The sequence below is a fragment of the Bufo bufo genome, chromosome 10 (assembly GCF_905171765.1).
Source record: "Bufo bufo chromosome 10, aBufBuf1.1, whole genome shotgun sequence".
NCBI lineage: Eukaryota > Metazoa > Chordata > Amphibia > Anura > Bufonidae > Bufo > Bufo bufo.
In genome coordinates this window covers 37,890,151-37,913,531 of record NC_053398.1, presented here as the reverse complement: position 1 = coordinate 37,913,531, position 23,381 = coordinate 37,890,151, and the positions used below count along the sequence as shown (strand labels likewise).

General features: G+C 44.6%; 1 protein-coding gene across 6 annotated transcripts in view; it reads right to left on the bottom strand.

Annotated features, from left to right (window-relative positions):
* MRPL23 (mitochondrial ribosomal protein L23) overlaps nucleotides 1–23,245 on the bottom strand; it is a 35,809-nt gene extending 12,564 nt beyond the window's left edge. The window contains exons 1-2 of one of the 6 annotated variants that reach the window (XR_005774519.1): nucleotides 23,121–23,235; nucleotides 6,533–8,256 (exon numbers count right to left, since the gene is read on the bottom strand). Coding sequence is in view for 2 of the 6 variants with exons in the window: in XM_040409448.1 (XP_040265382.1) it covers nucleotides 11,352–11,395 (44 nt within the window). In the remaining 4 variants the exon portion in view is untranslated. Of the gene's footprint in view, nucleotides 1–6,532; nucleotides 8,257–11,351; nucleotides 11,406–11,482; nucleotides 11,545–23,120 lie in introns of those variants that run through there. The other 5 variants (XR_005774520.1, XM_040409449.1, XM_040409452.1 and 2 more) reach the window with 5 other exon arrangements.
* Nucleotides 23,246–23,381: the final 136 nt, after the last annotated feature.

The window sequence follows — 23,381 nt, the reverse complement described above, 5'->3', positions numbered from 1 at the left end:
GTGCGTCTTATAAAGCGAATACTAGTGAGCGCTTTCATATGGAAGCGCTCACTAGTATCCATTAGGTGCTGGGAGCGGGGAGCTAAGCGCCGCAAGCGCTTGTAATACTCACCCTCCTGGTCTTCATTCCTGGGGCCGGCTCTTCACTGTCCTGACCGAGTACAGCGTCAGGACGTAGTGCGCGCACTATGACCAGACGCTGCATGCAGTCAGGTGACAGAGGAGCGCAGGCCGGGAAGACGGGGGAGCACGACTTCTGTCAGAGTTGGAGAGGATAGGTAAGAGGAGTTTTTTATTTTAATCTGATTTGAAGTCTGAAGAGGGTCTGACAAGGTGGGCTGATCTGAGGTCTGAAGAGGGTCTGACAAGGTGGGCTGATCTGAGGTCTGAAGAGGGTCTGACAAGGTGGGCTGATCCGAGGTCTGAAGAGGGTCTGACAAGGTGGGCTGATCCGAGGTCTGAAGAGGGTCTGACAAGGTGGGCTGATCCGAGGTCTGACAAGGTGGGCTAATCTGAGGTCTGAAGAGGGTCTGACAAGGTGGGCTAATCTAAGGTCTGATGGGGGTCTGACATGAAGGGCTGATGTAATGTCCTGATATTTATGGGGGTCTGATGTGAGGATTTGATATGAGGTCCTCCTCTTAACCCCTTACGGACACATGACGTACCGGTGCGGCATGTTTCCCGAGTCCTTAGGGACACATGACGTACCGGTACGTCATGGCTTTAAAACGCGATTGCGGCGCCGCAGGGGTTAATCGGAACAGGATGACCGCTGAAATCATTCAGCGGGCATCCTGTCACAACGCCAGGGTGGGGTCATGTGACACCCCCTCCCCCAGATCGGCGATCGCAGAAAACCGCAGGTCAATTCAGACCTGCGGTTTGCTGTGTTTCCGGTCCATTCGGGTCTCCGGCGACCCGATGAACCGGAAAAAAGACTGTTCGGTGGTGTGATTACACACCACCAATCACAGTACGAACATTTGGAGAGGCGGTGCTGTCCGTGGTGCTGATGCCTGCTGTCCAGGGTGCTGATTGGTGCAGGGAGAGAGGTGCGAGATTCAAACTTCCAGCGCTCCTCTCTCCCCTCCTCTTCCTGTTCAGCACCTGCACCCTGCAGCACCGTCCTCACCAGGCTCCTGAGATCCCCCCCCATCGGCACCCATCACCCTCCTGCACCCATCACCCTCCAGGTAGGTTAGGGTCTGTGAGGGAGAGGCACCGTTAGGCAGGGATAGAAGGGAAAAGTTAGTTAGGAAAAAAAACACTTATCTAAACTTATTGTTTTTTTGCTTTGAGACACTTTTTTTTTTTTTTGGCATGCGCTGACTGGCCGGCACTCTTAGCATCCGGCCACTGTTAACGCATCGCCCGCCCCACCACCCCACCGCTGATCAGCGTTGTACCACTAATCAGCAAGTTTGAACTTTTTTTTTTTTTTTCCTAACACTTGCCTATTTTTTTTTTTTTACTTTTTAGTACGCGAACACCCGTGCCCCCACACACACGCACATACAATAAAGGTTTACACGCACGCACATACACACGCAGACACACACTCCCCTATGGCCCGCCGGATGTTCTCGGTGGAGGAGGCATACGCCCAGATTGCCTCCGACTCCGAGAGCCCCAGTGAGGATGAGGATGACCCCACGTTCCTCTTGTCATCCGCATCCTCCTCATCATCATCTGATGACGATGAGCCCCCAAGGCGGCGGAGCCAGGGGCCCCACATGCTAGTGACCCTGTGGCCCACCCTAGTACGAGCCGCCCTGGGGCTCGTACTGGTTTCCCGGCCCACCAAATAAGTCCACCGGAGCCCCCTGCCGATGAACTTAGCTGGTGTCCCCCAGTGGATTTTGAGCCCGAGATTCCGGATTTAGTTGGCAATCCAGGAATCCAGATTCCCTCAGTGGGGTTTACTGAAATGGACTTTTTTTTTTTCAGTGACCCATTTGTGAATCTGATGGTGGAGCAGACGAACCTGTACGCCCAACAGTTCGTTGCTCAGCACCCGGTCTCCTTTTTGGCTAGACCCGGTGGCTGGACGCCGGTCAGTGCAGCCGATATGAGGACGTTTTGGGGCCTCGTGCTGCACATGGGTCTAGTGCAAAAACCCAGTGTCAGGCAATACTGGAGTGGGGATATCCTCTACCAGACCCCACTCTACAGTATGGCCATGACACGCTCCCGGTTTGAGGCCATCCGGAAATGTCTGCATTATTCAGATAATGCAGCATGTCCCCGCCCCCGAGGTGATCCTGCCTATGACCGTCTGTATAAGATACGGCCGGCCATCGATCACTTCGGGGACAAATTTGTACAGGCCTACATACCTGGAAGGGAGGTCGCGGTTGATGAGTCTCTTGTTGCGTTCAAGGGGAGACTCAGTTTCCGCCAATACATTCCCACTAAGCGGGTGAGATATGGCGTGAAGCTGTACAAAATTTGTGAGAGTGCCTCAGGGTACACTTACAAATTTTGTGTGTACGAGGGGCAAGATTTCCGTATTCAACCCCCAGAATGTCCCCCACTCTGGGTGTTAGCGGGAAACTCGTGTGGGACCTTATGTACCCACTGCTAGATAAGGGTTACCACTTGTACGTGGACAACTTTTATACTAGCACTCCATTGTTCAGGTCCCTTGCCGCCAGAACCACGTTCGCTTGTGGGACCGTGCGGAAAAATCAGCGCGGCCTCCCTGCCCACCCCCTCCAGGTACCTATCCCCAGGGGTGAGACCCATGCACTTACCAGTGGAAACCTGTTGCTGGTCAGATATAAGGACAAGAGGGATGTCCTTGTACCGTCCACAATTCATGGTAACGGCATCACCCCTGTCCCTGTGGGAGGTACCGCGGCAACGGTCCTCAAGCCCGATTGTATCGTCGACTACAATTGGTATATGGGAGGAGTTGATCTCTCTGATCAAGTCCTCAAGCCATATAATGCCATGCGCAAAACCCGGGCATGGTACAAAAAAGTTGCGGTCTACTTGGTACAGGTTGCCTTGTACAACTCTTTTGTACTATCCCGAAGCGCTGGCAGCACAGGGACATTCCTCCAATTCTATGAGGCAGTCCTCAAAGACCTGATCTTTTTGGACCGGGAAAGAGCAGGCCGGAGTACCTTGGGAATTGGAGGCCAACATTTTCCAGGTGTGGTCCCCCATACTAGAAAGAAAGGGACAAACCCAAAAAAGACGCAGTGTGTCACAAGAGGGGGATACGGAAGGACACCACTACTCAATGTGACACGTGCCCCGATCATCCGGGCCTCTGCGTTATCGATTGCTTCAGGGAGTATCACACTTCCATGGAGTACTAAATTTTTATAATGCCCAACAGTCCCCTAGAGAACATAAAAAACTATGGCTCTCAGACTTTGGAGACACGGAAACAATTTTTTTTTTTGCAGGCATCCTCAAACTGCGGCCCTCCAGATGTTGTAAAACTATAACTCCCAGCATGCCCAGACAACCTACAGCCATCAGCAGGGCATGGTGGGAATTGTAGTTTTACAACATCTGGAGGGCCGCAGTTTTAGGATGCCTGCTTAGTGTCTCCAAAGTCTGAGAGCCATACATATTGGGCATCACCGCGTCCGTAAAAATCTTCTCTATAAAAATAACATTTAACCCAACCCCCCCCCCCCCCCCCGGATGAACAGCGTTTAAAAAAAAAAAGCCATTTTTTGTCACCTAACGTCCCAAAAAGTGTAATAGCGAGCGATCAAAATGTCATATGCACCCCCAATTAGTGCCAATAAAACCGCCATCTCATCCCGCAAAAAATGAGCCCCTACATTAGATAGTCGCCCAAAAAAAAAAAAAAAAAAAAAAAAAAATGTAGCTCCCAGGCTATGGAGATACTAAAATAATTTTTTTTCGGTTCCTAAAATGATAATATAGTGTAAAATCTAAATAAATTCTAAAATGTAGATATATTAGGTATCGTCGCGTCCGTAAGAATCTGCCCTATAAAAATAACATTTGACCAAACCCCTCGGATGAACAGCGTTAAAAATATAAAATAAAAACGGTGCCAAAATACCAATTTTTTGGCAAAATTTCCATTTGAATCCTTTTTTTCCGGTAATAAAGCAAGGGTTAACAGCCAAATCAAATAAATATTTATTGCCCCGATTCTGTAGTTTGCAGAAACACGGCATATGTGGTCGTAAATGGCTATATAGCCACACGGCAGGGCATAGAACGAAGGGAACGCCATATGGTTTCTGGAAGGCAGATTTTGATGGACTGTTTTTATTTTGACACCATGTCCCATTTGAAGCCCCCCCTGATGTAGCCTAGACTAGAAACTCCAAAAAAGTGACCCCATCTAAGAAACTACACCCCTCAACGTATTCAAAAAGTTACTTTACAAACTTTGTTAACCCTTTAGGTGTTCCACAAAACTAAATAGCGAATGTAGAAAAAAAAAATCGAATTTAAATTTTTTGTTACCTTGCCTCAAAAAAGTGTAATATAGAGCAACCAAAAATCATATTTACCCCTAAAATAGTCCCAAAACAACCACCTTATCCCGTAGTTTCCTAGATGGGGTCACTTTTATTGAGTTTCTACTCTAGGGGTGCATCAGGGGGCTTGAAAGGGTACATGGTGTAAATAAACCAGTCCAGCAAAATCTGCCTTCCAAAAACCATATGGCGTTCCCTTTCTTCTATGTCCTGCCGTTTAGCCAAATAGTAGTTTACGACCACATATGGGGTGTTTCTGCAAACTACAGAATCAGGGCAACCCATATTAAGTTTTGTTTGGCAGTTAACCCTTACTTTATTACTGGAAAAAAAATGGAAACTGGGTTAAAATGGAAAATCTTCCAAAAAAATAAATAAAAATTGAAATTCTCACATTTTATGTCCATTTGCCATGAAGTCTTGTGGAAGACCTAAAGGATTAACAAAGTTTGTAAAATCAGTTTTGAATACCTTGAGGGGTGTAGTTTCTAGAATGGGGTCATTTTTGGATGGTTTCTATTATGTAAGCCCCACAAAGTGACTTCAGACCTGAACTTGTCCATAAAAAGTGGGATTTGGAAAATTTCAGAAAAATTTCAAAATTTGCTTCTAAACTTCTAAGCTATGTAACATCCCCAAAAAATAAAATATTCCCAAAATGATACAAACATTAAGTAGACATATGGGGAATGTAAAGTCATCACAATTTTTGGGGGTATTACTATGTATTACAGAAGTAGAGAAACTGAAACTTTGAAATTTGCTTATTTTTCCAAATTTTATGAAAAAAAAAAAAAACTTTTTTGACCCAATTTTAGCAATGTAATGAAGTACAATATGTGACGATAAAACAATCTCAGAACGGCCTGGGTAAGTAAAAGCGTTTTAAAGTTATCAGCACTTAAAGTGACACTTGTCAAATTTGCAAAAAATGGCCTGGTCCTTAAGGTGAAATAGGCCTGTGTCCTTAAGGGGTTAAACCTGGGGTGCGTCTTATCATCGGGTGCGTCTTATAAAGCGAAAAATATGGTAATAACAATCGGCTCATCGGAGCCAATACATTTAAATACTGTACTATACAGTCATGCAAATGCATCCTAAGGCCTCATGCACACAACTGGATCTGTTTTGTGATCTGTAAGATATGGGTGCTATCTGTGTGCAGTCCTCATTTTTTTTGGGTGGACTCATTGGTCTGAATTTTAAGGGCATATTCTTTCTTTTTGTACAACAGATATACAGATGCACATGGATCATCTGTGTGCTTTCTGCATCTGTATGTCCGATCTGCAAAAAGTAGAAATGCCCTAAACTTGTTTGCAAAATGTGGACACAGGCCGCATCCGTATTTAGAGGATCCACAATTTGCAGACTGCAAAATGGATACAGTCATGCGCATAGTGTCTAAGATCTCATGCACACAACAGTTTGTTTTGCAGTCCGCAAACTGCAACATGGATCCCAGCAATGTGCATGTCGATATTTTTTATTAAACTCTGTAAAAAGGTCCTATCCTTGTCTGCTAAACGGACAAGAATAGGACATTGAAACGACAAGGTCCGCATCCGATACGCAAAAAAAAAATATATATATATGTCCTGTGCATGAGGCCTTACAGAAATGGTACGCTGGCTGGTTACGTAGCTTCCACCACCTCTGGCCACAGATCCAGCTTGGATGGAGTAGGGGGCGTGGGGGGCACATTCAGAGATGGGAATACCCCTTTGAAATATGTTCTGAAAACTACAAAGAAAACCATATTCTAAGGCGATCCTATTTTATTTTTCAATGAATAATGTAGCATCTCTGGAGCTGGATTTATGAAGTCCTGCCGTTTGAGCGTTCACTTTGAGGTTGGACAGATTTTTTACATTATTAAGTGTTATGGTTTGAATTAGGATTTGATGCTAATTCTAATGACAGACATCAATTTACATCATAGTAAAATTCCTTTAATCTGGCACCCACAGGACCAGACGGGTGCCGGATTACTGAACATTCAGGATTCCGGACTGAATATTATGAGTTAAGAAAACAAGCTGAAAGAATACCTTTAGGGGTCCGATATCCCTCCGGAAGACGTGTAGCTCAAAGATTAGTGTGCAGTCCAAAAACTAAATATGCTACTATCACTTTAGTATTATTTTATTTTTATTAAAAAAATATGGATTACAGTAACTTGTCAAATATCAAAAGCTCAGTAAACCTAAAAGTATAGTACAAAATTAAATAAGACTTAAAACATACACTTAAATAGTAATGCCACCCAAAACTGAAGATTCAGTTCTGAGGTCTCTTTGGCCCAGGAACCCCATAACTAAGCTTCACTTACTCTAGGGTCCAGGTTACGTAGGTACGTGAGATTTGGTTACAGGGTTCCTGGGCCAATTAACTTGAGAAGTTACTGTAAACAAGGAGTGACCCTATAAAATATTTGGGCTGCACAGCTAATCCGATGAGTCTTCTAATTTGATATCTTCTACTGCATCGTCCGATACGTCCACCACTTTATATTCTATAGACACGGGTGAGATAGATCGTTCAGGAGAGTGGGGATCGATAGTATTCACAATGATGGAGGTAGTTGGAGTAGAATTTAGTGCTTTCTTGGGCCGCTTTTTGCATCTGCTCTTGTGGTGTAACTCGGTCATGAATGAGGCTTGTTTCTGGTAAAAATTATCCAGGATGATCCGAAGATTCATGACTTCTGCTGCACTGTAATGACTACTGGTTTCGGCAAACTCAACAAACTTTGTGATGAATTCTGAAGCTTGATTCCAGGTGTATTTCTTTTTAGGTTCTGCCACAACCACCTCCTCCTCCTCCTCTTCTTCGTCAGATGGGCCTGAGACTTCAAGAATTTTAACATTTGGAAAGTTGTCTTCGCTGTATTGAACAACAGGTGTGTCCTTATCGACGACCATCCACTCTTCTACAAAGCCTTCCCCGTTATAAATCTGGGTCGGTAGCAATTTTTGTTCTTTTAGGAGGGCACTAAAAAATTCATTATAGCCTTCTGCAGATTCTGGATCTTCTGCACACAGTTCACCCGTGCCAGACATCTTCCTTATGCCATGGCGTTCTTTAAAGTTTCTTAACCATCCGTCAGAAAATATGCACTTTTCGGTTATTTCCATTTCTGCATAGAAAGCTTTGGCTTTCTCGATGATCATGGGCCCAGTCACAGATATTCCTCGAGATCGCATTTCCGTAAACCACTTGTACACCATCTTATCCAACTGAGCCAATTTGGGTTGCTTCAAGGTTTGTCGCTTCATAAGGCCTCTCATTGTTTCGCTGGATGCTACAAAGGAACATAACTGGTCCTTTCTCTTCTTAATGTCATAGATGGTTGAAGAACCAATGTTGAATTGCTCCATAATGGAAGTGCGGCTTTCACCGCTTTCTAGTCTCCTGATTATTTCAAGTTTCTGTGGAATAGTAAGTGTGACATGTTTCCTTTTCACAGGTGGACCTTGGATGGAGTTGGTCTCCATACTGGATGCTGGCTGTGCGCTGGTTCTCTGCCCTGTTGCTGCTTTCTCTGCCTTATTCAGACTTTCCTCTGAACCTCTGTTCTCTTTCCTGTTGTTCAATCTTCCTCCTCTGCTCTCGTAAGACTCTGAACTATTAGTCGCCACTGGATTAAAGTCCGATTCACCACCATTTTGAGTTGATGCCAGGCTATCGGGATTTCCGGAGTACTGGGTTCCAGATTAAAGGAATTTTACCGTAAATTACTGTTGCATGTCCAAACAAAAGCATTTACCCACACCTGCAGAGGATGGATCAAGACGTAAGACGGGCGGCAATACAGTACAATAACAATATCCCTCAGCTTTACTGACCAAAGAAAAATCCATTCTAGATTTACATGATTATCAGCTTTATTGCTCTGTTTAGTCTACTCCACCATGCAGCACTACACAGGAGGAGGACATTTATAGACCTGTCAATGAAATGAAGCATTCAAAAGAAATAAATCAACTGATAAGTGAGATGATTAAGTTCCGAGTTTCCTTAAAGGGGTTTTCCAGTTATTTTTATTGATGACCTATCCTCAGGTGGAGATCCGACACCTGACACCCCCGCCGATGAGCTGGTTGAGGATAGGTCATCATTAAAAATAACTTGGATGACCCCTTTAAGGCCAGACACACACAAGGGAGTTCAATGAGAAAAACTCTCAGTGTGTGCCAGTGTGAAGTCCCGTTCTGACCTCCATCCCTTTGTCGGGATTGCACAGCATTATGTCAGTAATTCAATAGATTTCAGGTCTCACAGGGACACACAGCCTTATAAATAATTATAATGCTCTGTGATCCTGTCAGAATGGGACCTCACGCACGCTGCAAGTTTCTCGCATTGAACTCGCTTGTGTGTCTGGCCTAACTTCTTGGACACAGAGACCAGACACCCTGAGGTTATGTTCACACGGCTAAAATCTGCCCCGATTCAGCAGTGCAAAGGGGGCATTTTCCACTGCTGAATCCACATTCAGAACTCACCAACAGTTTCCCCTTTGACTTTAAACGGATCGGCTCACTTCTGCATATGGCATTTATCATGTTTAGCAAGTTAATACAAGGCACTTGCTAATGTATTGTGATTGTCCATATTGCCTCCTTTGCTGGCCTGATTCGGTTTTCCATTACATTATACACGGCTCGTTTCCAGGGGTTTCGGCCACCGCTGCGGCGCAAATACTAGGTGGTTGGGAAAGGAGCTGCTGCGCATGTGTGCCTGTGAGCTCCCACGGCGCCAGCTACCAGAAAGGCTGTCACTTTTTTCCTATAGTGTGCAAGCACGGCCACTGCTGCTGGATTGCTGGGTGGTCGTAACAACTGGCAATGAGCAGTGTATAATGTGATGGAAAAATGAGTCCAGCCAAAGGAAGCAATGTGGACAATTACAATACATTAGTAAAGCTACTTTCACACTAGCGTTCGGGGCTCCGCTTGCGAGTTCCGTTTGAAGGCTCTCACAAGCGGCCCCGAACGGATCCGTCCAGTCCTAATGCATTCTGAGTGGAGGCGGATCCGCTCAGAATGCTTCAGTCTGGCACCGTTTGTCCTCCGCTCCGCTCAGCAGGCGGACACCTGAAGGCAGCTTGCAGCGTTCGGGTGTCCGCCTGGCCGTGCGGAGGCAAACGGATCCGTCCAGACTTACAATGTAAGTCAATGGGGACGGATCCGTTTGAAGTTGACACAATATGGCTCAATCTTCAAACGGATCCGTCCCCTATTGACTTTCAATGTAAAGTCTGGACGGATCCGTTTGCATTATCATGAACAAAAAAAAAAATTTATTTATTTTTTTTTCCATGGTAATGCAAACGGATCCATTCTGAACGGATCTAAGCGTTTGCATTATAGGAGCGGATCCGTCTGTGCAGATACCAGACGGACCCGCTCTGAACGCAAGTGTGAAAGTAGCCTTAGTGCCTTGTATTAACTTTCTCTACATGATGAATGCCATTTGCTGAAGTGAGAGAACCACTTTAATGTTAAAAACTCCACCTTGTGCACACAGTGTAAAATGGCAGAGGTTTTTTTTCAGTAGCTGATTTGAAAAAGGTTTGGGAAATGACATGTTTATTCTTAGAAGCAGATTTGATTGTGGGTAGCAGAAAAACTTCAATACTCTTGTAAAAACGCCTTCACTAAATTAGAAATCTGCCACCAAAAACGACCCGTTTTCAGCTAGTGATCTGCTACAGATTTTTATGCCACCGATTTTGGCATGTAAACGTGGCCTGAGAATTCTGCCCTGATTGAAAACCTATGTAAATTATTAGTTATATTAGTATGTAATCACAAGAGAGGGTTACCTCATATCGATTAACCAATAATAAATAGTATAACCTTAAAGGGGTTGTGCGGGTTCAGAGCTGAACCCGGACATACCCATAATTTCACCCAGGCAGCCCCCCTGATGTTTAATGCTCCGAAAGCTCTCCCTTGTCCTGCGCTGGATTGCGCAGGGCAAGGGCTCTTTTATTTACAATAACACACTGCCGGGAGGTGGCTTCCGCCCAGCAGTGTGTTCATTTTACAGGTTAGGGCAGCGCTAAGGCCCGCCCATCAGTGCCGGTGACATCACCGGGCTCACTGCTGGGCGGAAGCCTCCGCCTGGCAGCCATATGAAGAGCCCGGTTCGTCACCGGAACTCCAAAAAATGCCTTTGCCCTGCACAATTTAGCGCAGGGCAAAGGATAGCATTGGAGCATAAACTGCTCCAATGCTCAAGTCAGGAGAGCTGCCTGGGTGAAAATGGGGATATGTCCGGGTTTAGCTCTGAACCCGGACAACCCTTTTAAATCACAACAGCACAGACAATACATGGTGTCCTGTTGAAGTTTCATGTCTAAAACTAAATTATTTTTTTAAGGGCAGTTGTGGTCACCTATCCCATACCTAGTACATTAAGAGTCCAACACTTAAGAGGTCCACAAGTCAAGCAATATACGCTGCCTGTCCAAAAAAAAAAAAAAGTCAGGCGCCACAAAAAATAAAAAAAAAATAAAAAGGATTCTCAATGGGGTTAAGGTCTGGACTCTGTGGTGGCCAATCCATGTGTGAAAACGATGTCTCATGCTCCCTGAACCACTCTCACAATTTGAGCCCGATGAATCCTGGCAGTCATCTTGGAACATGCCCGTGCCATCAGGGAAGGAAAAATCCATTGATGGAATAACCTGGTCATTCAGGTCATTAGGTAGTCATCTGACCTCATTCTTGGAGCACATACTGTTGCTGAACATAGACCTAACCAACTGCAGCAACCCCAGATCATAGCACTGCCCCCACAAACTTGTACAGTAGGCACTAGGCATGATGGGTGCATCACTTCATCTGTCTCTCTTCTTATCCTGATGCCCCCATCACTCTGGAACAGGATAAATCTGGACTCATCAGACCAAATGACCTTCTTCCATTGCTCCAGAGTCCAAGCTTTATGCTCCCTAGCAAATTGAAGCCGTTTTTTCTGGTTTGCCTCACTGATTAGTGGTTTCCAGGACGTTCCTCCATGACAGCACCCACTGGAGGATGTCCTATTGGTCTCTGTAGGGACAGGAAGCGAGAGAGATTAAAAGGCCCACCCCCACTCTCCAGTGATCTCCCTGTCCCTACAGGGATAGGACCAGAACCAGTTTCAATGCCTGCCGTTCCGGATATCCTCAGCCCCGCGCAAATTCACAGAAGTGATCACGAAAACTATAGGCTAGATTCCCTAGCAAACCAAGACCTGGCATTCGGACGGAAGGTCCCTTCAGGCTGTGGTCCCCCCCTAGTTTTCTGTCTAAGTTGATAGTACTCCAGTGGGTGCTGTCATGGAGGGACGACCTGGAAACTAGGATTTAGTCCTACCGGTAAATGGTTTTCCAGGAGTCTGACATGACAGCACCCAATCCTATCCGGTGTACTAAGTTGGAAAAACACTGGAGAGTAGGGGTGGGGAGGGGCCTTTTAATCTCTCTCACTTCCTGTCCCTACAGAGACCAATAGGACATCCTCCAGTGGGTGCTGTCATGTCGGGCTCCTGGAAAACCATTTACCAGTAGGACTAAATCCTAGTTTTCTTACGGCTACATAGCTGTTCGGTCCCAATCCCTTGAGTTCCCTTCGCATTGTGCGTGTGGAAATGCTCTTACTTTCACTATTAAACATAGCCCTGAGTTCTACTGTTTTTCTTCAATTTGATTTCACCAAACGTTTAAGTGATCGTCGATCATTCAGGATTTTTTTTCCCGCCACATTTCTTCCTCGAATACGATGGGTCCCCACTATCCAGTTTAGAATAATGCATAAGACAGTTCTTAACCCAATGTTAGTAGTTTCTGCAATCTTCTTAGATGTTTTCTCTGCTTGATGCATGCCAATGATTGACCTTTCTCAAACAGACTAACATCTTTTCCATGACCACGAGATGTGTCTTTCGACATGGTTGTTTAACCCCTTAACGCAAAACGCCGTGCATGTATGGCGGAATACATTCCGGAGCGGTGCTCGCCCGATCACTGCAGGGGTCCGGCAGTCCCTGGTAGCCGGGCCCCTGCTGTATCCGTCGGCATCCCTGTACAAGCCGATGTCGGCGTATTAACCCCATCTATGCCACGGTCCGCGCTGATCGCGGCATAGAAGTGGTTTACGGCGCGTGAAGGAGCGCATCGAGTCCCCGCGCTGCTGTGGTGGAGACTCTATGTGTCAGAAGGCAGTCCGAAGCCGTGCACAGGCTGCCCAATGCCTTGCACGGCATCGGGACCTGCCTTCTACGGGTGCCCAGGAGATCCAGCCTCAGGCTGGGTCTCCTAGGCAACCTGTTTGTGTACTACTCACTGTAGTACACGAACAGGCAATGCATTACAATAGAGATGTATTGTAATGCATTGCAGAGGGGATAAAAAAAATAAAAATAGTTTCACGTTCAAAAAATAAAAAAAATAATAAAGGCCCCTTTCCTCTATTTTTATCATAAAAAAAAATAGAAAAAAAAAGAAAACAAAAAGAAAAAGAAAAAAATAACAAAAGAAAAAAAAACACATATTAGGTATCACCGCATCCGCATCTCTATAACTATATCACATGATCCATCCCATCCGATAAACACCATAAAAAATAAATCTGTCTCAAAAAAAGCCATTTTTGTCAACACAAAGCGATCAAAAAGGCGTATGTCCCCTAAAAATAGTACCAATCTAACAGTCACCTCATCCCACAAAAAATGAGCCCAAAAAATAAAAATAAATATGGCTCTCAGACTATGGAGACACTAAAACAGGATTTATTTTTTTTGTTTCAAAAATGATATTAGTGTATAAAGCTTAAAATAAAAAATAAAATAATAAGTATACATATTAGGTATCGCCGCGTCCGTAACAACCTTCTCTATGAAAATATCACATGATTTAACCCCTCAGGTGAACACCGTAAAAAATAAATAAAAAAAAAGGTATCAAAAAGTCATTTTGGCACTTTACATCACAAATAGTGTAATAGCAAGCGATCAGTCAGACGCACCCCAAAATAGAACCAGTCATCTCATACTGAAAAAAAATTAGCCCTTACACAAGACAGTCACCCAAAAAAAAAAAAAAAAAAGCTTTCAGAATATGGAGACACTAAAAAAGATTTTTTTTTCAAAAATGCTTTATTATGTAAAACTGAAACTAACAAAAAAAGTTGTCATATTTTGTATTGTCGCGTCTGTAACAATCTGCTCTATAAAAATAGCTCATAATCTAACTTGTCAGATGAACGTTGTAAATAAAATGTAAAAACAGTGCCAAAACAGCTATTTTTTGTTACCTTGCCTCACAAAAAGTGTAATATAGAGCAACTAAAAATCATCTGTACCCTAAATTAGTACCAACAAGACTGCCAGCTTATCCCGTAGTTTCCAAAATGGGGCCACTTTTTTGTAGTTTCTACTCTAGGGGGTCTTCAAATGTGACATGGCAAGTTAAAATTATCCCAGTGAAATCTGCCCTCCAAAAACCATATGGCGTTCCTTTCCCCCTGCGCCCTGCCGTGTGCCGGTACAGCAGTTTACATATGGGGTGTTTCCGCAAACTACAGAATCAGGGCAATAAATATTGAGTTCAGTTTGGCTGTTAATCCAGGCTTTATTAGCGGGAAAAAATTATAACAATGGAAAATCTGCCAAAAAAAGTTAAATTCTGAAATTTCATATCCATATTCAATTAATTCTTGTGGAACACCTAAAGGGTTAACAAAGTTTGTAAAATCAGTTTTGAATACCTTGAGGGGTGTTTAGTTTCTAAAATGGGGTCACTTTTTTGGAGTTTCTACTCTAGGGGTGCATCAGGGGGGCTTCAAATGGGACATGGTGTCAAAAAAACAGCGCTAAAGCACGCCCATCAGAGCCGGTGACGTCACCGAACACACTGCCGGGTGGAAGTTTCCGCCTGGCAGTGTGTTATTGAAAACAAAAGAACCCGTGCCCTGCGCGATCTAGCGCAAGGCAAGGGAGCGCATCGGAGCATGAGATGCTCCGATGCTAGCCTCAGGGGGGCTGCTTGGGTGAAAATAAGGGTATGTCCGGGTTCAGCTCTGAACCCAGACAACCCCTTTAAGGTGAAAAATGACCTGGTCCTTACGGGGTTAAGAATTGAGAAGCAACTCATTGCACCAATAACTTGTTGCCAGCTGAAAGATAATCGCCTATGCAGTAATTATCCAATAGGAGGCTCATAACTATTTGCTTAGTTAAATCCAGATGGCGACTTTTTTTTTTGGACAGGCAGTGTATTTTAACCTTAAAGGGGTTGCCCAAATAGCACATTTACGCACGTGGACAACATTGTTGGTACGCTTCTGTTAAAGAAAACCCCACAATGGTGACTGAAATAACTTGAAACTGACAACAATCATAACTACAAATTTTACTGAAATTCAGACATTGCTTTTGAATTGTGGTTCCACAGAATAAGGGCTCGTTCACACAAAAGTTTTTTGCGTTCCGTATATGAAACCATTTATTTCAATGGTTCTGCAAAAAAAACAGAATGCACTGCGTATGCATTCAGTTTCCGTATTTCCGTTCAAAGATAGAACATGTCCAATTATTGCCCGCAAATCACGTTCCGTGGCTCCATTCAAGTCAATGGGTCCGCAAGAAAAACGGAACACATACGGAATGTACTCCGTATGTCTTCCGTATGCGTTCCGTTTTTGCTGAACCATGTATTGAGAATTTTATGCCCAGCCCAATTTTTTCTATGTAATTACTGTATATGCCATACGGAAAAACGGAACGGAACCGGAAACACTACTGAAACATTCTTTTCATCCTGCCTATTTGAATGGTAACTCTGGACGCAGAATTCACGTAAAAAGAGGACGCCACTTCTCTTTTCCACTGAGTGGTTTTAAAACCGCAAGCTGAAAAAAAGGCGTTGTATGAATTCAAATGTGGGTTCCTCTTTTCAATCAAGGGAGAAAGTCAGCACGTGATTTTGGGGCAGTTTTTTGGTGGAGAATCCATCCCAAATATATTATGTGTGAACGTACCCTGAATGAGTCTGCGTCAGTCCCATAGAAGTGAATGCAGCAGTGGACTGCTCATTTCAGGAGGGGGGACCCGGGGAGCCCCATTCTTAGGATTGCTGGGGGTCCCAGGAGTCAAGCCCAAAAATTCTTTTTTTTTTTTTACTCTACTCATCATCACCTAATGTGTATTGGTGGCCCTGCCTCTCCACCAACGGCAGGTGTCAGCGGCAAAATAAAGGATCAGGCAAGTTGAATTGGGTTGTTTTCTACAGATCTATGATTCTAATGGTACCTTTGATGTTTGCTTGTGAAGTTCCCCCAAGGCAAAAACTGACTTTTATTCATATGTAAATTAGGGCTCGCAAGTGCCCAGGGCGGCGCTCACCTCGTTGGAGCCCTGGCTGTTCTGCTTCTTTTCGTCATATCCCCGCCCCAGCCTCTTCCTCTGCCCGCCCCGCTCTTCCTTTGCGTCCTCCTTCTCTGCAGCGAGATCCCGCGCCATCCATTGCTTGGCCGGGGCATGCGCACTGCGATGCCCATTGTGGGTGTCTCTGGTCCGCCTCCTCGCCGCTGTTTCTCGCCGTTGGCCGGCGCATGCGTAGTAGCTACTGCGATGCCGTGCCCACAATGGGCATCGCAGTGCGCATGCCCCGGCCAAGCAATGGATAGCGCAGGCGCGGGATCTCGCTGCAGAGAAGGAGGACGCAAAGGAAGAGCGGGGCGGGAAGAGGCTGGGGCGGGGATATGACGAAAAGAAGCAGAACAGCCTGGGCTCCAACGAGGTGAACGCCGCCCTGGGCACTTGCGAGCCCTAATTTACATATGAATAAAAGTCAGTTTGTGCCTTGGGGGAACTTCACAAGCAAACATCAAAGGTACCATTAGAATCATAGACTGCTATGCTAGAGCGCTATGCAAGTGGTCTATAAGGTCACAATCTGGTGACAGACTCCCTTTAAGGACTTGGCCATTTTTTGCAAATCTGACCAGTGTCACTTTAAGTGGTGATAACTTTAAAAACACTTTGACTTATTCAGGCCATTCTGAGATTGTTTTTTTCGTCACATATTGTACTTCATGACACTGGTAAAATGAAGTAAAAAAAAAATCATTTTTATTTATAAAAAAAAAAAAAAATACCAAATTTACCTAAAATTTGTAAAAAATTGCAAATTTCCAAGTTTCAATTTCTCTACTTCTATAATACATAGTAATACCTACAAATATAGCTATTACTTTACATTCCCCATATGTCTACTTCCTGTTTGGATCAATTTGGGAATGATATTTCATTTTTGGGGGATGTTACAAGGCTTAAAAGTTTAGAAGCAAATCTTGAAATTTTTCAGAAATGTTCAAAAACCCACTTTTTAGGGACCAGTTCAGGTCTGAAGTCACTTTGTGAGGCTTACATAATAGAAACCACCCAAAAATGACCCCATTCTAGAAACTACACCCCTCAAGGTATTCAAAACTGATTTTACAAACGTCGTTCACCCTTTAGGTGTTCCACAAGAGTTAATGGCAAATGATGATAAAATTTCAGAATTTTGATTTTTTGGGCAAATTTTCCATTTTAATACATTTTTTCCAGTAACAAAGCAAGGGTTATCAGCCAAACAAAATGCTATATTTATTGCCTCGATTCTGTAGTTTGCAAAAACACCCCATATGTGGCCGTAAACTACTGTACTGGCGCACAAGGAAAGGTGCGCCGTATGGTTTTTGGAAGGCAGATTTTGCTGGACTGGTTTATTTACACCATGTCCCATTTGAAGCCCCCCTGATGCACCCCTAGAGTAGAAACTCCAAAACAGTGACCCCATCTAAGAAACTACACCCCTAAAGGTATTCAAAACTGATTTTACAAACTTTGTTAACCCTTTAAGTGTTCCACAAGATTTCATGGAAAATAGAGATACAATTTCAAAATTTTACTTTTTTGGCAGATTTTCCATTTTAATATTTTTTTTCCAGTTACAAAGCAAGGGTTAACAGCCAAACAAAACTCATTATTTATGTCCCCGATTCTGTAGTTTACAGAAACACCCCATATGTGGTCGTAAACTGCTGTACGGGCACACGGCAGGGCGCAGAAGGAAAGGAATGCCATACGGTTTTTGGGAGGCAGATTTTGCTGGACTGCTTTTTTTGACACCATGTCCCATTTGAAGCCCCCCTGATGAACCCCTAGAGTAGAAACTCCAAAAAATTGACCCCATTTTAGAAACTACGGGATAGGGTGGCAGTTTTGTTGGTACTAGTTTAGGGTACATATGATTTTTGGTTGCTCTATATTACACTTTTCGTGAGGCAAGGTAACAAGAAATAGCTTTTTTGGCACCGTTTTTTATTTTTTTTATTTACAACATTCATCTGACAGGTTAGATCATGTGGTATATTTATAGAGGAGGTTGTCACGGACGCGGCGATACCTAATATGTATACAATTTTTTTATTTATGTAAGTTTTACACAATGATTTCATTTTTGAAACAAAAAAAAAAAATCATGTTTTAGTGTCTCTATTTTCTGAGAGCCATAGTTTTTTTCAGTTTTTGGGCGATTATCTTAAGTAGGGTCTCATTTTTTGTGGGATGAGATGACGGTTTGATTGGCACTATTTTGGGGTGCATATGACTTTTTTTGATCACTTGCTATTACACTTTTTGTGACGTAAGATGACAAAAAACTGGCTTTTTTTACACCGTTTTTATTTTTTTACGGTGGTCATCTGAGGGGTTAGGTCATGTGATATTTTTATAGAGTCGGTCGATACGGACGCGGCGATACCTAATATGTATACAATTTTTTCATTTATGTAAGTTTTACACAATTTCATTTTTGAAACAAAAAAAATAATGTTTTAGTGTCTCCATAGTCTAAGAGCCATAGTTTTTTCAGTTTTTGGGCGATTATCTTGGGTAGGGTATGATTTTTGCGGGATGAGATGACGGTTTGATTGGTACTATTTTGGCATACATGCGACTTTTTTGATCACTTTTATTACCTTTTTTGGGAAGTAAGGTGGGCAAAATTTCAATTTCCTCATAGTTTTTATATTTTTTTTGGCGTTCACCGTGCAGGGAAAGTAACATGACCGTTTTATAGATCAGGTCGTTACGGACGCGGCGATACCTAATATGTGTAGTGTATTTATTAATTTTTTTATTCAGTGATAAATGTGTTTTTTTTTATCTTTACTTTTTTCACTGTGGGTCTGATGTCTGTATAATACAGTACAGTACACTATATAGTGTATTGCACTGTATTTTACTTACACTTTGTCTGAACAGATCTATGCCTTTAGCACAGATCTGTTCAGCACCATGGACAGCAGGATGCCTGAGAAGGAGTCCTGTTGCCATGGGAACCTTCCCCGTCTGCCACAACTGAGCAGACGGGGAAGGGGAAGGAGGGGGGCTCCCTCCCTCCCTCCCTCTGTGACCCCATCCTGTCTGGGGGCTGCAAAGGCACAGCAGCCCCCTGATGGGAGAGGGAGGAAGCTCCTTGACTTAACCTTTTCCATACAGCGGTCCGTACGGCTGACATCACAGCACAGATGTCAGCTGTTTATACCAGAGTGTCAGCAATGACACTCTGGTATAACCACTGGACGCCAATGAATATTCAAGAGGAGCACCCCCCCCCCCCCCCCCACCTGCACCACCCGCCGGCATAAAATCATTCAGGGGTGCAGGGGATGTGAAAAATCTATATTTTCGGCATATTAAAGTTTCTGATCCCGCGGTCAGGGACCGTGGGGATCAGAAACTGCAGAAAGCGCAGCAAACCGCAGGTCTGAATTGACCTGCGGTTTGCTGCGATCGCCGACACGGGGGGGTCACGGGACCCCCCCCGCGCATTTAGCCGAGGTGCCTGCTCAATGATTTGAGCAGGCACCTTGCTCCGATCACCGCCCGCCGGTGATCAGAACAACACATGACGTACCGGTACGTCATGTGTCCTTAAGGACTCGGGAAACATGCCGTACCGGTACGTCATGTGTCCTTAAGGGGTTAAAGTTCCCATCATTACACACAAAAAAAAAAAAAAAGCCAGTGTTATTGGTTCAAAGCTACAGCGCTACTACTACTCCCATGATTTGCCATGTTCTCAAAGCATGAACTTTCATAGACGTCAACAGAAGAAATGGTGCCATTAGCGGACTGATTGGCTACTTGGTTTGTGAGATCCTTCCATCTCGGATGCACTTACCCCACATTTCCTCTTCTGTCCCTGGGTACCAGTGGTCATATTCCCTGCAGGAGTCAGAGGGTGGAACTAACTATATGCACCAGTGGGGATTCTTTTCTATAGAAGGTGGAATTTCTTGATGCAGCAGGGTAATCTCCTGAGATATGGCTTGTATCCACTATGTAGATGTCCCACTACCAATCTAAGATTACTGCCAGAAACTATTAAAGGGGTTTTCTGAGATTTTGATACCAATGACCCATCCTCAGGATAGGTCATTAGTATCTGATCAGTGGAGGTCCGACACCCGGGACCGCTGCCGATCAGCTATATGAGAAGGCACCGGCGCTCCGGTGAGCGCCACGGCCTTTACACAGCTATTCCTAGGCCAGTAACGTCATGTTCATCGGTCACGAGGCCTAGCAGCAGCTCAGCCCTATTCAAGTGAAGGGAGCTGAGCACGATACCAAGCACAACAGCTATATAATGTACGGCGCTGTGCTTGGTGAGCTGCGAGAAGGAAGCAGTGATCACAGGAGCGCCACTGCCTTCTCAAAGCAGCTGATCGGCGGGGGGTCCAGGGTGTCAGACCCCCACCGATCAGATATTGATGACCTAACCACAGGTTAGGTCATCAGTATAAAAATCTCAGAAACCCTTTTAAGTCGGGAGCCTTTTTTACCAAACTGCTATGATCCAACACCAAGAAAGGTACCAACAATCACTGCATGTAAATGGGCCTTCTGGGATTTGTAGTGCAGTGGATGTGTTTCATTTAAGAAAAAAATATATCCTTATTTAGCATAAAATATGTGCAAAAAAAACTCAAGTCACGCTCATTCTCGTGCAGAAAAGCCACAGATTTTCACTGCGGATTTCATGATTTGCACTGCAGTGGGGCAAAATAAGCAGGGAATCCGTGTAGAGATCCTCAAGCAAATTCACATGCAGCACTAGCAGATTTTTACTATAGATTTTGCAAGTAAATCCACTGCTGAAATTTTCGCCATGTGTCAACATAGTCCTGGGGGAACATATATCCAGATCGTATGTGTAGCAGATCAGGCAATATATAAATTACTGGGCTATATATGACCTGGCAGCTCCGATCTGACAGCAGCAGATGGCCCTGCCATATGTAGTTCGATGGAAGCTGGATAATCACAGGCTGCTCCTCCCTATGGTCCAGCAGGGGTTCACATATTGTGGCTTTTGCTGCAGTCCTGCCGGCCTAAACCACTGGATTTCTGCTGCAATTTTATGCAAATCGATTCATGGTTCTGTGCAATGCCAGAGAGAATTGCAGCAAGGGATTATCATTAACCTGAACGACCATCTACCTCTCCCAACTCCCTTCCGGCTTCCCCATAGACCTTCTGCTCAGTATTTGACAGGGAGAGTGGAGAAACTCACTGCCAGACAGTTCTGGAGGCAGCTCGTCTCCCAGGAGAACTAAAGGATAGAGCAAAAACATTAATTTCGCCCCAGATCCTCATCTCCGCGCCATCTGTCAGAGGAGAGTCAGGAAGTCCCACCTATCTTAAGAATGGAACCCGCAAAGTTAAGAAAGGCGCATGCGCGGCCAACTCCCATTCATTTCAATGGGACTTCTGAAAATAGACAAGCGCACAGCTCAGCTATTTTTGGCACTCCCATAGAAATGAATGGAGGGCGCATGCACAGTGTGCTCTCCTTAACTTTGCAGGCTCCGTTCTAAAGAGGTGGGACCCGCACCCATCAGACATTGGGGATCTATCGCTAGGATATGACCCCAATGTCCGAGATGATACAAGCGCTCCGGAAATGCGGATGCGGAGAGCACATAGTGGGCTCTCCGCATCCTGTTCTGCCCCATTGAGAATGAACGGGTCCGGACCCGTTCCCGATATTGCGGAACACATGCGGACGTGTGAATGGAGCCTTAAAGTGATTTTCTGAGACTTTTCTACTGATGACCTAACCTCAGGACAGGTCATCAGTATCTGATCGGTGGGGGTCCGACACCAGGGACCCCTGCCGATCAGCTATTTGAGAAGGCACCCCATTAAAGCAAATGAGGCTGAGCTGAGATACCAAGCCACTATCAAATGGACGACACTGTGCTTGGTGATCAGAGAAAGGGCTGCGGGGCTACTGCGAACGGCGTAACTTCTCAAACAGCCAATCGAAGGGGGTCCCAGGTGTTGGACCCCCACCTATCAGATACTGTAGTAAAATGTCGGAAAACCCTATTAAGGGCTCTTGCACATGTCACTACATCACGGTCACATGCTACGGACCGCTCACGTACCCATTGATTTTAATGAGGGTATTCACACGTCAGTGGCTTTTTTTTTTACTGATCGTAGGTCCGCTGTGACATCACAGAAGCACGCCTTATTGTGTCCGAGATTATGGATCCCTCACGCACGTTATCGTCCATGGGTCTGTGAAAACCACTGATATAACATGGATCCCATCCACGGCTGGTCTGGGATCTCATGGACCACTGGTAGGAGATGCTCTGGAAACCAGTTTTGAGCCTAGCACTGTCTGTGGAATACGGATGACACGAAGTGTGGGGGATTTATCAAAACTGGTATAAAGGAAAACTGGGTTAGTCGCCCTTAGCAACCAATCAGATTCCACCTTTCATTTTCCAAAGAAGCTGTGAAAACTGAAAAGGTGAAATCGAATTGGTTGCTATGGGCAACTAAGCCAGTTCTACTTTACACCATTTTTGACAAAATATCCCCAGTGAGAAAAAAATAAATAAATAAATAAATATAAAAAAACACGACATCTTCAGGGATGAAACACTGACCATATGGTCACAGACGTGTGAAGATAAATTACATTGAAAAAAATAAAAATCAAAGAAAGAATAATTTAATAAATTAAAGAAAATTAAAAAGCCGACCAATGGAATTCAGTCCCACGGTCACCTTCAAAAGTGAGAAGAAAATCACAATCTTTCCTAAGGTAACAAGGATGGCCTCACTGGAACTAAATAATGAAAACAAATAAACAAAAATAAAATTGAAGATAAAAAATAAATAAATAAAATAAAAATAAACAGGAGAGAAGTGTAATAATAATAATAATACTAAAGCCAATCAGAGTAGACAGGGGCAGGGGGCATGCTGGAACTTGCAGTTCTCCCTGCACTTGCTCATCGTACTGATTCCAAGTTGCAGGGCATGCTGAGACTTGTAGTGCCGTGCCCCCTCAGCTGTGGTATGGGGGCAGCAGACGGCCCTAGGACCTGTAACTCCCGTACAGCTGGAGAGCCGCTCACTCTTTGTTCTAAGGTCACCCCCGGCAGGAACCAGATTAAGTTTGATCCACGAGAGGACCTGACACGTCAGAGTGGGGGGGGGGGACACCGCAAGGAAGAGAGAAGCCCGAGAATCCTCCCGCCCCGGCCGCTATCACCGAGCACCGGTACTTACATCACTTTGCTGGCCATTTCCTCGCCGTGTCCTGCTTTCCAGCGCTCAACACAGCGCTGGGAAAGAGGAGGAGGGGGGGGTTACACTTCCTGATGCGAAAACGCAGCGCCACCTACAGGTTCGGAGGTCCAAGCGAACGCCGTAAAACCTTACCAGCTCTACGGTGTGCGGCTGGGAACAGAATAGCTTACGGACTCAACAGCGCCACCTATAGACATGGAGGTCCGCAGTTTATCCATACCCCGGGGATAGTAAAACTTT